This window comes from Phyllobates terribilis, unplaced genomic scaffold (genome assembly GCF_046119375.1).
Source record: "Phyllobates terribilis strain yellow unplaced genomic scaffold, ASM4611937v1 Scaffold_11__3_contigs__length_659146591, whole genome shotgun sequence".
NCBI classification, from domain to species: Eukaryota; Metazoa; Chordata; class Amphibia; order Anura; family Dendrobatidae; genus Phyllobates; species Phyllobates terribilis.
This window is the reverse complement of record NW_027362771.1, coordinates 474,087,637-474,101,755: the sequence shown is the minus strand read 5'-3', so window position 1 is coordinate 474,101,755 and position 14,119 is coordinate 474,087,637. Positions and strand designations below refer to the sequence as shown.

The 14,119-nt window shown below is 45.4% G+C and overlaps 1 protein-coding gene across 4 annotated transcripts in view; it reads right to left on the bottom strand.

Annotated features, from left to right (window-relative positions):
- Positions 1-3,591: 3,591 nt before the first annotated feature.
- LRRK1 (leucine rich repeat kinase 1) overlaps positions 3,592-14,119 on the bottom strand; it is a 135,355-nt gene continuing 124,827 nt past the window's right edge. For all 4 annotated transcript variants that reach the window (XM_073653372.1, XM_073653374.1, XM_073653373.1 and 1 more), the window contains one exon: positions 3,592-5,898. In XM_073653372.1, coding sequence (XP_073509473.1) covers positions 5,721-5,898 — 178 coding nt within the window. In that variant the 3' untranslated portion in view covers positions 3,592-5,720. The remainder of the gene's footprint in view (positions 5,899-14,119) is intronic.

Here is a 14,119-nt window from a genome sequence, read left to right as displayed (position 1 = left end):
TGTGCCTCCTGCCTGCACCTTCAGTAGCCGCCACCACACCTCTTTTGTGCCTCCTGCCTGCACCTTCAGTAGCCGCCACCACACCTCCTTTGTGCCTCCTGCCTGCACCTTCAGTAGCCGCCACCACACCTCTTTTGTGCCTCCTGCCTGCACCTTCAGTAGCCGCCACACCTCTTTTGTGCCTCCTGCCTGCACCTTCAGTAGCCGCCACCACACCTCTTTTGTGCCTCCTGCCTGCACCTTCAGTAGCCGCCACACCTCTTTTATGCCTCCTGCCTGCACCTTCAGTAGCCGCCACACCTCTTTTATGCCTCCTGCCTGCACCTTCAGTAGCCACCACACCTCTTCTGTCTCCTGCCCGCACCTTCACTAGCTGCCACACCTCTTCTCTGCCTCCTGCCTGCACCTTCAGTAGTCGCCACAACTCTTCTGTGCCTCCTGCCTGCACCTTCAGTAGTCGCCACCACACCTCTTTTGTGCCTCCTGCCTGCACCTTCAGTAGTCGCCACCACAACTCTTCTGTGCCTCCTGCCTGCACCTTCAGTAGTCGCCACAACTCTTCTGTGCCTCCTGCCTGCACCTTCAGTGGCTGCCACCACACCTCTTCTGTGCCTCCTGCCTGCACCTTCAGTAGCTTCCACCACACCTCTTTTGTGCCTCCTGCCTGCACCTTCAGTAGCCGCCACCACACCTCTTTTGTGCCTCCTGCCTGCACCTTCAGTAGCCGCCACACCTCTTTTGTGCCTCCTGCCTGCACCTTCAGTAGCCGCCACACCTCTTTTATGCCTCCTGCCTGCACCTTCAGTAGCCGCCACACCTCTTTTATGCCTCCTGCCTGCACCTTCAGTAGCCACCACACCTCTTCTGTGTCTCCTGCCCGCACCTTCACTAGCTGCCACCACACCTCTTCTGTGCCTCCTGCCTGCACCTTCAGTAGTCGCCACCACAACTCTTCTGTGCCTCCTGCCTGCACCTTCAGTGGCTGCCACCACACCTCTTGTGCCTCCTGCCTGCACCCTCAGTAGCCGCCACACCTCTTCTGTGCCTCCTGCCTGCACCCTCAGTAGCCGCCACACCTCTTTTGTGCCTCCTGCCTGCACCTTCAGTAGCCGCCACACCTCTTTTGTGCCTCCTGCCTGCACCTTCAGTAGCCGCCACCACACCTCTTTTGTGCCTCCTGCCTGCACCTTCAGTAGTCGCCACAACTCTTCTGTGCCTCCTGCCTGCACCTTCAGTGGCTGCCACCACACCTCTTCTGTGCCTCCTGCCTGCACCTTCAGTAGCTTCCACCACACCTCTTTTGTGCCTCCTGCCTGCACCTTCAGTAGCCGCCACCACACCTCTTTTGTGCCTCCTGCCTGCACCTTCAGTAGCCGCCACACCTCTTTTGTGCCTCCTGCCTGCACCTTCAGTAGCCGCCACACCTCTTTTATGCCTCCTGCCTGCACCTTCAGTAGCCGCCACACCTCTTTTATGCCTCCTGCCTGCACCTTCAGTAGCCACCACACCTCTTCTGTGTCTCCTGCCCGCACCTTCACTAGCTGCCACCACACCTCTTCTGTGCCTCCTGCCTGCACCTTCAGTAGTCGCCACCACAACTCTTCTGTGCCTCCTGCCTGCACCTTCAGTGGCTGCCACCACACCTCTTGTGCCTCCTGCCTGCACCCTCAGTAGCCGCCACACCTCTTCTGTGCCTCCTGCCTGCACCCTCAGTAGCCGCCACACCTCTTTTGTGCCTCCTGCCTGCACCTTCAGTAGCCGCCACACCTCTTTTGTGCCTCCTGCCTGCACCTTCAGTAGCCGCCAACACACCTCTTTTGTGCCTCCTGCCTGCACCTTCAGTGGCTGCCACCCACTTCTTTTGTGCCTCCTGCCTGCAGCTTCAGTGGCTGCAGCCACATTTCTTTTTTATCCCCTGCCTGCATTTTCAATCACCTCCGCCACAGTTCCTGCTTCTGACTTTTTTCCTAAAATGAGATGTCATCGAGAGGCAGTGATAGAAGCAGGTTAAGTGACGGCAGTGCTGCCTTGATGGCGATTCGGTTATAGAAGCCGTGGGGCTGTCACTCACCCTGCTTCTATCCCCATCCCCCTACCCAATGATGTTTCATTTCAGCGAAACAGGCAGAGAGGACAGGAGCAGGGACTGTGGTGTGGTGCAACTGAAGATGACAGTGAAAGGAACAGAAGTTTTGTGGCGGTCACTTAGGCTGCGGTCACTTCTCCACCATGCCATCAGGGAACGTTGGTGACAATAGCTGAGCTTAGTGACCACAATGCTGCCCACTGATGACATCGTGTTTTGGCGGGTGATAAAAGCTGCAGAGAAGTGACTCCAGAACCATCCTCCTGTGACGTTCTATTTAAGAATTCTCTCAAACAAAATGTCACAGGAATTTAAAAAAAAAACGAGAGAGACGTATAGGGAATTTTATAATAAAGCAAATTACAAAAGTGGTTAGGGTTAATAGTAGGTATTTATAAAGGGCATTATAGGTATCCGACAAACCCTTTCAACCCATGTCTAAGGGTTTGATTTCAGGGGTATCCTGCACTCTGCAGACATTTTTACCAAAATCACACCATCACACTGGGAGTTGGATTCAGAGCAAGTATCCACAATAATTTCAGTCTTGAGCACATTTATACAGTTCCTGAATTATGAATGTGTTTTTTTTAGTAAGCAAATTGCCTCTTCAGAGAAAAAGAGGACTTGAACTCTATAGCGCCACCTATTGGAAGCAGCAATCCTACAAGTCACAATCAACCCTGTAACGAGTCATGCAATATGACTTGGGATAAAAGCCAAATCAGAATCTCAATTTGCGGACACGGTGTTTCGGGCTGTTGGCCCTCGTGCAAAGTATGAACTGATTTGGCTAGGTGAGAGGCTCTGGACTGAAGTCTAAGGGGTAATGTTTGGAGAGTAAGAAATCTTCAATTTTGCTGTTGGATCTATAAAGTATGCACAGAATTATTGTAATTTATTAAACACAGTTGTTGTTCTACTAACCGATGGCAATAATCGCCGAGAGGGAGACCTGCTAAGTATGGAATCTTACAGGCAATGCTCCACGGGAGAAAAGCATATACCGAGAAAAAGTAACCATCTTGCAAGCAGCATCTAGGAGAGGCGGCTATCCTGTAGGTCAATGTGTGACCCTTTTGTAAGCCAAGTGTAGAGCAGAGTTTGGCTGTCTGAATGAGACGCCCTTGAGGAAACGTGGAGGAAGTATTAATGCTCACTAAGAGGCCACATTTCCTCCTGGGCGTCAGACTCAGCCAATCTGCTCTACACTGATGAGGAGCAAACACCGTGAAACAGGCCATCTGAAGATGAGTTTATGGCTTGCCATTCATCTCGGGTCATGTTGCAAGGCTCGTTAAATGGTCATTGACATATAAAATAGTTACCGGAAAGTTGAGAGGTCACAGTCCAATGATTGGCTTCCCAGTGTAGTAATTTGGTGTAAGATGGCCATGAAGTAACTGCTCATCTTTAAAAACAGAAGAAGTTTTATGTTAAGTGTTATCTTGTAACAGGCAAGTATCTCATCAGTGATGTCTCTTAAAAATGATACAGCAGCCATGTGTTGTCTTTTTGTTTTTAATATACATTAATATTTGTACAAAAAGGTTTAACGTAGTTACAAAACATCCTGTCCGTTAAAGAAACAATGGTGCATGAAGAACTAGGTGGCAGTGCGGCTCTGGGAATATTCTACGTGCCGCGGTCATATCCACCTGGCTGTAACTCCTCCGCAGCCAGAAATTTAGTGCACAAACATGGTCCCGGTCCAAGTGTGATTGTCTCCCACAAGACGAGAGAAAACTATGAGAAACAGCTGGATACAGCCGCACATTGTGCTACCTGGGATCCCACTGACCTCCTTGCTGAACGTGCAGGACTGTCGTCACCAAGAGCTACAGGTCTCCCACTCACGACGGAGGATGGAGTGAGAGCTGCTCACGTTTCTAGGGGCGATATTGCCAATATTGCACAAAACAAACGCCTAGCAGGCAATATGCTGTAGTATACATGCACTACATTTACATGTAGCAAATCCAGTCTCTCTGATGTACAGACTTGCAATCCAGCTCAGCTAGTGCAAGGAATAAATTACCGTCTTTAAAGCGGATTTGTCACTAGATTTACTGCATATATTATATTGAAGTCTTAGACCTGATGAGACTGGAGTACTTACTTTGAAAACACAGCGATTGGCTGTTAAAGGGGTTGTCAGGTCCAAATCGATAAGTCTGCAGTTACTTTGTGTGACTGCAGACTTATGAATCCTCCCAGTGCAAGCACTGTGTGCTGCAGGCGTTCACCGGTTTCTGAGCGTTATGCATACTCCCGGCCAGTGGGCGTGGCCTCGCTCCAAACACTTGTATGGAGTGAGGCCGCGCTCTCGTCGGCCACACCCACTGGGCTGCTTCATCACTAGTCAGGGAGTGGCCTTGCTCAATACAAATGCATGTGGCGAGGCCGCGGCCACTGGATGGGCCCTGGCCAGGAGTATGTATAACTCATACATACCCTCTGGTCCCTGCTCAGTAACCAGTGAATCCCCGCAGCGCGAAGTGCGTGTGGGAGGGAGGATTCATAAGTCCGCAGTCACACAGAGTGACTGCAGACTTATCGGTTTGGACCTGAAAACTCCTTTAAATCCTTTTTGAAAGATTTGCTGCCTAATATCAGTATGAGTGCACACGTCGTCTATTTTTCATGCGAATTTAGGCCAGAATCCACTTGTAAAAAGTACTGTAAAAGCGTCCTATAAAATGAACATAATGCACAGCAATGTGAAAACGACATTGTTGTGCACATGCTCAGTCTTATGTCGCTTCTTTTAACCGCTTCAAAGTTCAGAAACTGCCCCCTCTCTATACTTCACAATATAGACCAGACCACAAGAACAACTGCAAAACCACCGGCAATGCTGCTTCAGGAAAACTAGGTTTTTATCTTAGGTTCTGTCTATTAAATGGCCACAGTGTGAATGAGCACCTACACATTGCCCTTATACCAACATGTGTTCCAGGTCATTTCTTTGGTTTGCTTCAGGAAAGTGACCACTGCCGTTTCCCTGAAGAAGCTTCTCCTGAGAAAACTTGGCGGCTTCATCAGCATCTGAAAATTGCCATGTGCACATAGTCAATGGGTTCGATTATACATCCATTCTGACATGGAATTCCAGAGTAAGTACAGCAGCCTCATCAGAACGTAAAGATCTATTTATTAATGTTTGCAGTTTATTTGTGAAATCTAGTGACAGATCTGCCATTGCAGTGAGGGAGACCTGTAACAGCTATGCAAATTGTCCAAAAACTACTAATAATTAGACCATAACTGTCAGCAAATGGTCGAGTGCTTTTCTTTCTACCTGAGATACAAATGTCTCTTGTCCAGGTTTGTATGTAGGAAAGTTTAGTGTTCTCACTAGAAATAGTTGAGATGATGAAATCTTTGGATGCTCTAATATCTGCAGTTGTTTGAACACGACTCGTCCCTCTGATCGGCCCTTCTTCTGTGCTTCATTCCCAGCAGGGCCAGGACAAGACACTTGCACATACTCCATGATCCGCAGGACATTTCCTTACCATGCTTCCTTTCTCCACAATGCACTGACTTCATTGAATATATCCTGATGAACGTTGGGAAGCAGCAGTAGGGCGCAAGTCTTGTGGGCAAAAGAGGGGTGAATTTTCAGGTCCTGCTACCTCCTCTTCCTCATGCAGGTCTCCAGTCTCCTCAGTTCATCAGCTGATTGATAGAAAATGTCAAACTCCGCAGCTCCCCATCCCCTCCAGACGGACAGAATCCAGCCGAGAGCATCGCTCTGCAGGCAACAAACGACCGAGTCCTTGGATACAGCCGCGGCCTCCACACAGACCCTGAGAAGAGAACAACAGATGGATTACACTGCAATCTAACTCCATCAGCACACTGCAGACAGCTCTGGAGGCCAGATCCACACACAATTAAAATATTCCACTGTGGATTCAACCGCAAAAGCATTGCAAATTACACAGCAAAATCTGCATGCGATATACACATCCTACACTGAAAAATCCATGGAAGGAATCTGCAACAAAACGATGCAGACTTGAAAAACCAGCAGCAGCTGCGTATTGTCCCATGGAAAAAGTCCACAGCATGCGGGTGAAGTTTGTAAAAATCTCATCCATTTGCCTGCTACTATTGTGGATTTTATCTGTGTAAATCTTCAGCAATTCTGTCCTGTGTGGACTAACCCACAAAGGTTTTTGTCACCTAATCTGAGAGCAGCACAATGTAGAGACAGAGATCCTGATTCTAGCTATGTGTCACTTACGAGACTGCTTGCTGTATTTTTGATAAAATAACTATTTTATCAGCAGGAGAGGACTAGTAAATCTGCTGCCAGGTACTCAAGTGTATTCGTGAGCTCTGTATAACCTGTCTCCACCACTGATTGGAAGCTTTCTGCCCATGCACAGTGTACACAGAAAGCTGGCAATCAGTGGTGTGGGTGGGTTATACAGAGCTCAGCATTCAGAGAACTGCTAGATCTGCAGCAGATAAAACAGTTTTAATCAAAACTGCAGCAAGCAGCCCAGTAAGTGATACATTGTTGGTATAAAGGACTCTGTCCTTACTTCATGCTGCTCTCCGATGGGATAGCAAAAACCTGATGGCCGATTCCCTTTAATGAAGGCAGACTCGTGAAACTTATATTTAATTACCATGAATCGTATCCATCAAAGCATATAATAAAATAAAACAGCTGGAAAGAACCAATAATCTGTCAAAGCAGAAAAATAGTCCCACATAGTGTGATGGTACTTAGCTTAATATGCTTTCAGTGATCGTACATAATGCCAAAGAGTTTCCCCCCCTTGAATTTTTAGGGTTCATCAGGGGATTCTGAAAGTTGCCGAGGTGCTGGCAATGCATACCTGTGGATTCCAGTGGCGAAGTAGAACACTGCGTGTAATTGATCTTTGAGCAATGAATTGGGACTGATTAACCTTGTAGGAATTTAGGAGAGTACCACATTTTTTTTATGCCTAGACTATAGTTGGTCTGCATGCATATATTGGTATTACTTTCCTGTTGCAATTGAACCTGTAGACTACACCTTTCTAGGTCTTTAGTCACTAATTACCAGTTTTAGGACTAATAGGGTTACCCATCGTTGAGCAATAGGGTGCCAACCTCCGCAGACAGGTAGGGGACACACCTAGGGTTCCGTAGGGACAGATAGATCTAGCCCCGTGTATTGTCCTTTTGAGTCCCTGTGACTTTTTCATCTTATTCTTGCGTTTTGGTCTAAGTGCTGTTTTTAATGTATATCCAATAAAGAGATTTTTTTAGTTTTTTTCCCCTATATGTTTGTTTTGTACTCCATTCTTGATAAAGAGTGAGCTGGAGAAAGATGCACCAAATTCTTCAAGAGTTTGGCACCTATTAAGGAATTTGGTGCATCATTCATCTGCCGTGTGCCTCTGCAAAACATGTACTATGGTAAGGGAACATTTCTGTCATTATATAGGCTACTTTTGTGGTGTGAGTTACTATAAATTTGTTGGCGGCACTCAGCCACGTCTTCTCCGCCCTATGCTCCGCTCACGTCTCAAACAGTTGGTGGAGTTGGCCAACACTGTAGAACAAACTACGAGTTGCACAAAAATGTTGCGAACACTTCAAGTAGTTTTGTGACAAAATTCTGCAAAAAAACTGATGAATGAGGGCCTTGATCTTTTTGGAAGCCTACAAGTTAGAGCATTATCTGGTCTTTGATTCTTTTAGAGTCTTAGCTGCCAAATCTACAATCATTACTTTCATGACTGCCTGAAGAGGGAAGTCAGAAAAAAGTGAACCCCTAATAGGCCATGTGTCATGTCTGATTGTTATAATTATTAAATCACTCTGACATCAAAAGTTCAAAATTAATTTGATCTTCATTATTGAATGTTTAGCCATTGAAATCTGTTTATCATGTTACCCTTCAAGTTCAAATAGAAATGCAAAGAAAACTATGGGGATGAAGCGGACCCCCAGATCGAGCGGCAGGATGCGGCCTTGCATGCAGGTTATTACTTTTCTTTACATGGGAATTCATCACTTAGATTCATACCCCTTAGTGACCGGACCAATTTTTTAAAATCTGACCAGTGTTACTTTATGTAGTAATAACTCTGGAATGCTTCAACATATCCCATTGATTTTGAGACTGTTTTTTTGTGACACATGATACTTTATAATAATGGTAAATTTAGGTTGATGTGTTTTGCATTTATTTATAAAAATATCAGAAATTTGACAGAAATGTTTTAAAAATTGAAATTTTCAAACTTTGAATGACTATCCCTTAAATCCCAATAGTCATACCAAACAAAAACATTAATGAATAACATTTCCCTCATGTCTGCCTTACATCAGCACCATTTATAAAGTGTTGTTTTAATTTATTATCATTTTAGAATGTTTAAAAATATAGCAGTAATTTTTCATTTTTTCAAGGAAATTTACAAAACTTATTTTTGTTAGAACCCTCCTGTTTGTTTTTGTTTCTATCTTGTGTTTTGCGGTCACGTGACCATCTTCCTATATATTCCAGCTCCGCCCTTCTGGCCTTGCTGGACTTCAGTGTTGTTTAGACTGTCTTTCTAGCCAGGTGCTTTTGTGCCTATCTTTCTCTAGTTTGCTTGGTCCTCTGGACCTCTAGTACTTTTGTCAGTTTATCTTTTGCTCTGCAACAACTTCTGTTAGGAGGTGTCCCATTTTTTGTCCCAGTCCTTAGTTCTTTTAGGGACCCCTCCCTTTCTCTATAGATCTCCGTTCAGACTAGCTGAGGACGAAGGCGGGTCTGTTCACAAGGAACAGGTCGCCCGCTACAACGTAGGGACTCAGCTTAGTCTTACTGTAGGGACAGCTCTCCCTTTCTTTCCCTAGTTTATGTTGCAGATCATAACAGTAAGTCCAGCCAAAACAAAAAAAAACTTTAAGGAAAGAAATTCGGGGATCAGTATGGTTTCTGTTCAAGATTTGGCTCAACGCCTGCACGGATTGTCTCTGGAGGTGGCCGAGCTCCGGCAACACGCGAGTAGCTGTCCTGGAGCGCATTTTGTGGAACCGAAGGTAGGACTCCCTGATATTTTTGATGGTAAACAACAAGATTTTTTTTCCTTTAAAAATGCTTGTTTATTATATTTTCGTTTGAGACCAAAGGTCCTCTGGGTATGAATCACAGCGCATTGGGTTTATCATGTCACTTTTGCGCAAGGAACCACAGGGGTGGGCCTTTTCTCTCCAACCTAATGATCCGTGTTTTAGGTCAGTGGAGGATTGTTTTTCTGCTATGGGGCTATTGTATGACGATCCTGATCGAGTCTCATCTGCTGAGACAGAACTGAGACGTTTAAATTAGGGGTCAGGTGATGTTGAAAATTATTGTACACACTTCAGAAGGTGGTCCTCAGAAGTGAAATGGAATGATTCGGCGTTAAAATGTTTTTTTTCTTGCTGGTCTTCGTGAAAGGGTTAAGGATCTGCTGATTGCATTTCCTGCACCTGAAACCTGGCAAGAAGCCATGCAATTAGCTATACGTGTGGACAGGAGACTGCGTGCCAGGGTTTATGATGAAAAAGTTCCTGCAATGGCAGCTCCTAGTCCCCAGAGGGTCTGCTCGGACGGCGGAGAACCGATGGAGGTTGGGGCGATGTCACTCCGCTCTCAGGAAAGAGACCGCAGGTTTTCCAAGGGAATGTGTTTTTATTGTGGTAAATCTGACCATTTGATTAAGAACTGTGAGCTTATTTAAGTAAAGAAAAAAAAAAGGTCAGTTACGCCCGTATTGCTTGTTTGAACTCTAAGGGAGTATTTCTTTCAGGGAGTACCTCATTGCAGGAAGATTTGATTGAATTTCAGGTATTTGTGGATTGTGGTTCAACACTTAATGTGATTGATAAGGGTTTTTTGGAAAAACTTAAATTGGAATCCAAACCTTTGTCATCACCTATTTCTGTGATTGCAATTGATAACACTCCTTTGAAATGTATTACTCACAAGGTTGCTGCATTTCCCCTCACTATCAATGGCATTCACCAAGAAAATTTGGATTTGGTGGTATTAAATAATTTACCCTCTCCAGTGGTTTCAGGTTTGCCTTGGTTAAAACTGCACAATCCTTTACTGGACTGGTCTACTAATGAGATTAAGTCTTGGAGTCCTAAGTGCTATGATAAATGTTGTAATGGTCGCATTGCGGCGGTGGAAAAAGGGGAATTACCTGTACCTATTCAGGATTTTTGGAAGGTTTTTTCAGAGGAGGAGTCGCAAGTTTTACCTCCTCATAGGGACTATGATTGCACCATTGAGTTTGTTCCTGGAGCTACTCTTCCCAAGAGTCGCTTATTTAATCTGACTAACCCTGAAAGAAAGGCCTTGGAGGAATACATACAGACGACCTTGGCTGCTGGTCACATTAGACCTTCTAAGTCGCCTGTGGCAGTTGGATTTTTCTTTGTTAAAAAAAAAAGACGGTAGTTTACGTCCATGTCTGGATTTTCGTGAAATTAATAAGATTACCGTAAGAAATTCCTACCCATTGCCGTTAATTCCAGACTTGTTTAACCAGTTAGTGGGGGCCAAGTGGTTCTCTAAAATTGATCTCCGGGGGGCATACAATTTGTTAGGAATGAAGGAGGGTGATGAATGGAAAACTGCTTTGACCTACTCCGGTAGGTCATTTTGAGAATCTGGTGATGCCCTTCGATCTTACCAATGCACCCGCGTTTTTTCAGAACCTTATTAATGACATCCTGAGACCTTTGATTGGCAAGAATGTGGTTGTGTATTTGGATGACATTCTGATTTATTCACCAGATCTGGAGTCCCATTGGCAGAGAAAACGTGAGGTGTTGCAGTTATTGAGTGAATATTCACTTTTTGCTAAGCTGGAGAAATGTGAGTTCGCTGTGCAGAGAATTAGTTTTTTGGGCTACATTATCTCCAGCGAGGGCTTTGAGATGGACCCGGTGAAAGTTCAGGCTGTGCAGGAATGGCCTAGGCCTATTAGTTTGAAATCGATACAGAGATTTTTGTGTTTTGCCAATTATTACAGGAAATTCATTAAGAATTTTTCTATAATTGTTAAGCCGCTGACCGATCTCACCAGGAAAGGTGCGAATACGGTCCAGTGGACTACTGAGGCCATTGAAGCTTTTGTGTATCTCAAGGAGAGGTTCAGTTCTGCCCCTATCCTTATGCAGCCTGATGAGACCAAGCCTTTTTTGGTCGAGGTTGATGCTTCTTCGGTGGGGGTCGGTGCAGTTTTGGCTCAGGAGAACAAGGATGAAGTGCATCCCTGTGCTTTTTTTTTTTTTTTTCGAAAAATTTTTCAGAAACCGAACTTAATTAAGATGTTGGTAATCGGGAATTGCTGGCTATTAAACTTGCGTTTGAACATTGGCGTCATTTCTTGGAAGGTGCTAAATTTCCTGTTCAGGTTTTCACAGATCATAAGAATTTGATCTATCTGGATGCTGCCAAATGCTTGAATGCCCGTCAAGCTAGGTGGGCACTTTTTTCTGTTACCTATATCCCTGGTACTAAGAATGTTAAAGCAAATGCTTTATCTCGCAGCTTTTCTCCCATGGTTGGTATCGAGGAGGAGGAGAGCATTTTACAGGAAGGAGTTGTGGTAGCAGTATTGGACTCCGTTTTGGAAGAAGGGATTCTGAAAGCCCAAGAGGATGCCCCATCTAACACTCCTCATGGGAGGTTGTTTGTGCCTAGAACCTCTAGGAGAGATTTGTTTGTGGAGTATCATGAGTCTCGGTTGGCAGGTCATCCAGGAATTTCTGAGACTAAGAGACTTATCAGTCGCAGTTTTTGGTGGCCTGGGTGGCAGAAGGAAGTCATCAAGTGGGTGCATCAATGTACGGTGTGTGCTAGGTCAAAGGCTTCCCATACCCCTGCTGCGGGGTTGCTTTGCCCTCTGGAGGTTCCTAGTGCACCTTGGACGCATTTGGCAATGGATTTTATTACTGACCTTCCTGTGTCCGAGGGTTTCATTGTCATCTGGGTGGTCGTGGACAGTTTTAGCAAGATGTGTCATTTGGTTCCATTCATTAAGCTAACCTGCGCTAAGACACTCGCTAAGGCGTTTGTTAAGGAAATTGTCAGGCTCCATGGCGTTCCCACCGACATTGTTTCTGATAGGGGACCTCAGTTTGTGGCTCGCTTTTGGCGTGCTTTTTGTGACAGGTTGGGAGTCCATTTGTCATTTTCGTCTGGTTATCATCCTGAGTCTAATGGACATACTGAAAGAAAGAACCAGGATGTTGAACAGTTTTTGCGTTGTTTTGTGGCAGACAATCAAGAGGGGTGGTCTGAGTTTCTGCCACTCGCAGAATTTGCTCTTAACAATCATACATCCTCCTCTGCTGGGTGTTCTCCTTTTTTTTGTTGTACTGGGAGACATCCGTCTTTTGGTTCGTTCTCCAAATTGGGGTCGGCGGTGCTGGAGGAGGAGAATTTTTCCGGTGATTTGGAGAGAGTTTGGACTAATGTACGTTGTAACCTTCAAGAGGCTAACAAAAAGTCCAAGAAGTAGTTTAACAGGAAACGTAAAGAGGTTTTGTTTACTGTGGGTGACATGGTTTGGTTGTCCTCATTGAATCTGCGGTTGAGGATTCCCTCTAAAAAATTGGGTCCGAAGTTTGTGGGGCCATTTAAGGTGCTTCATGTGGTTAACCAGTCTGCTGTTAGGTTGGAGGTTCCCTCCTCCTGGAAGATTAATCCTGTGTTTCATGTTTCCTTGTTAAAAAAGGCTGATGTATCGGATAGGGGGGCCACTGTCACAGTTTCTCCGCTGGTGGAAGAAGGCGAATATGAAATTTCTCGTATCCTGAATTCCAGAGAGCATAGAGGGAGATTGCAGTGTCTCGTCGCTTGGAAAGGTTTTGGTCCCGAGGATAACTCCTGGGTTAAGGCGGATGATGTCTCTGCCCCTAGACTTGTCAGAGCTTTCCACAGGAGATTTCCGGATAGGCCTGGGCCTGGAGGATCCAGAGGATCCTCATAAAAGAGGGGGTACTGTTAGAAACAAAAACAAACAGGAGGGTTCTATCTTGTGTTTTGCGGTCACGTGACCATCTTCCTATATATTCCAGCTCCGCCCTTCTGGCCTTGCTGGACTTCAGTGTTGTTTAGACTGTCTTTCTAGCCAGGTGCTTTTGTGCCTATCTTTCTCTAGTTTGCTTGGTCCTCTTTACCTCTAGTACTTTTGTCAGTTTATCTTTTGCTCGGCAACAACTTCTGTTAGGAGGTGTCCCATTTTTTGTCCCAGTCCTTAGTTCTTTTAGGGACCCCTCCCTTTCTCTATAGGTCTCCGTTCAGACTAGCCGAGGACGAAGGCGGGTCTGTTCACAAGAAACAGGTCGCCCGCTACAACGTAGGGACTCAGCTTAGTCTTACTGTAGGGACAGCTCTCCCCTTCTTTCCCTAGTTTATGTTGCAGATCATAACAATTTTTATAGGGACCTGTTCAGTTTTGAAGTGACTTTGGGGGTCCTATATGTTGGAAACCATTCAAAAGTCATACCATTTTAAAAACTGCACCCCTCAGTCTATTTAAAATAGCTTTCAGGTAGTTCATTAACCTTTCTGGGTCTTTTCAGGAAGTGATGGAAAGTGGCATGACAATAATGAAAAAGTTTATTTTTACCACCTAAATTTTGATAACTTCTGTACAGGCCGCTATAACCGGCTGACTCTAAGGCTGTTATTTGGCCACGAACTGTCATGGCAAACATCAGGACCACACAATCAAGATCTCAGGGTGCTGATGAGGTTAAAGAGGGAGCCCCCACACTCTGTTAACTATTTAGATTCTATAGTCACTACTGTAGTCACTATTGACAGCAGAATCTAAGGGGTTAAACGTCCATGGACGGTGTCAACACTGATCATGGTTGATGCAGCAGGGTGTCAGCTATAGTGTACAGGTGACAGCTACAGGATTGTCACCTGTGGGGGAACGCTAGTCTCTTATATCACAGGTCAGTATAAAGACGCCCAGTGGTCACTAATGGGTTAAATCCTTCATCGTAATCCTGCCTGTGACA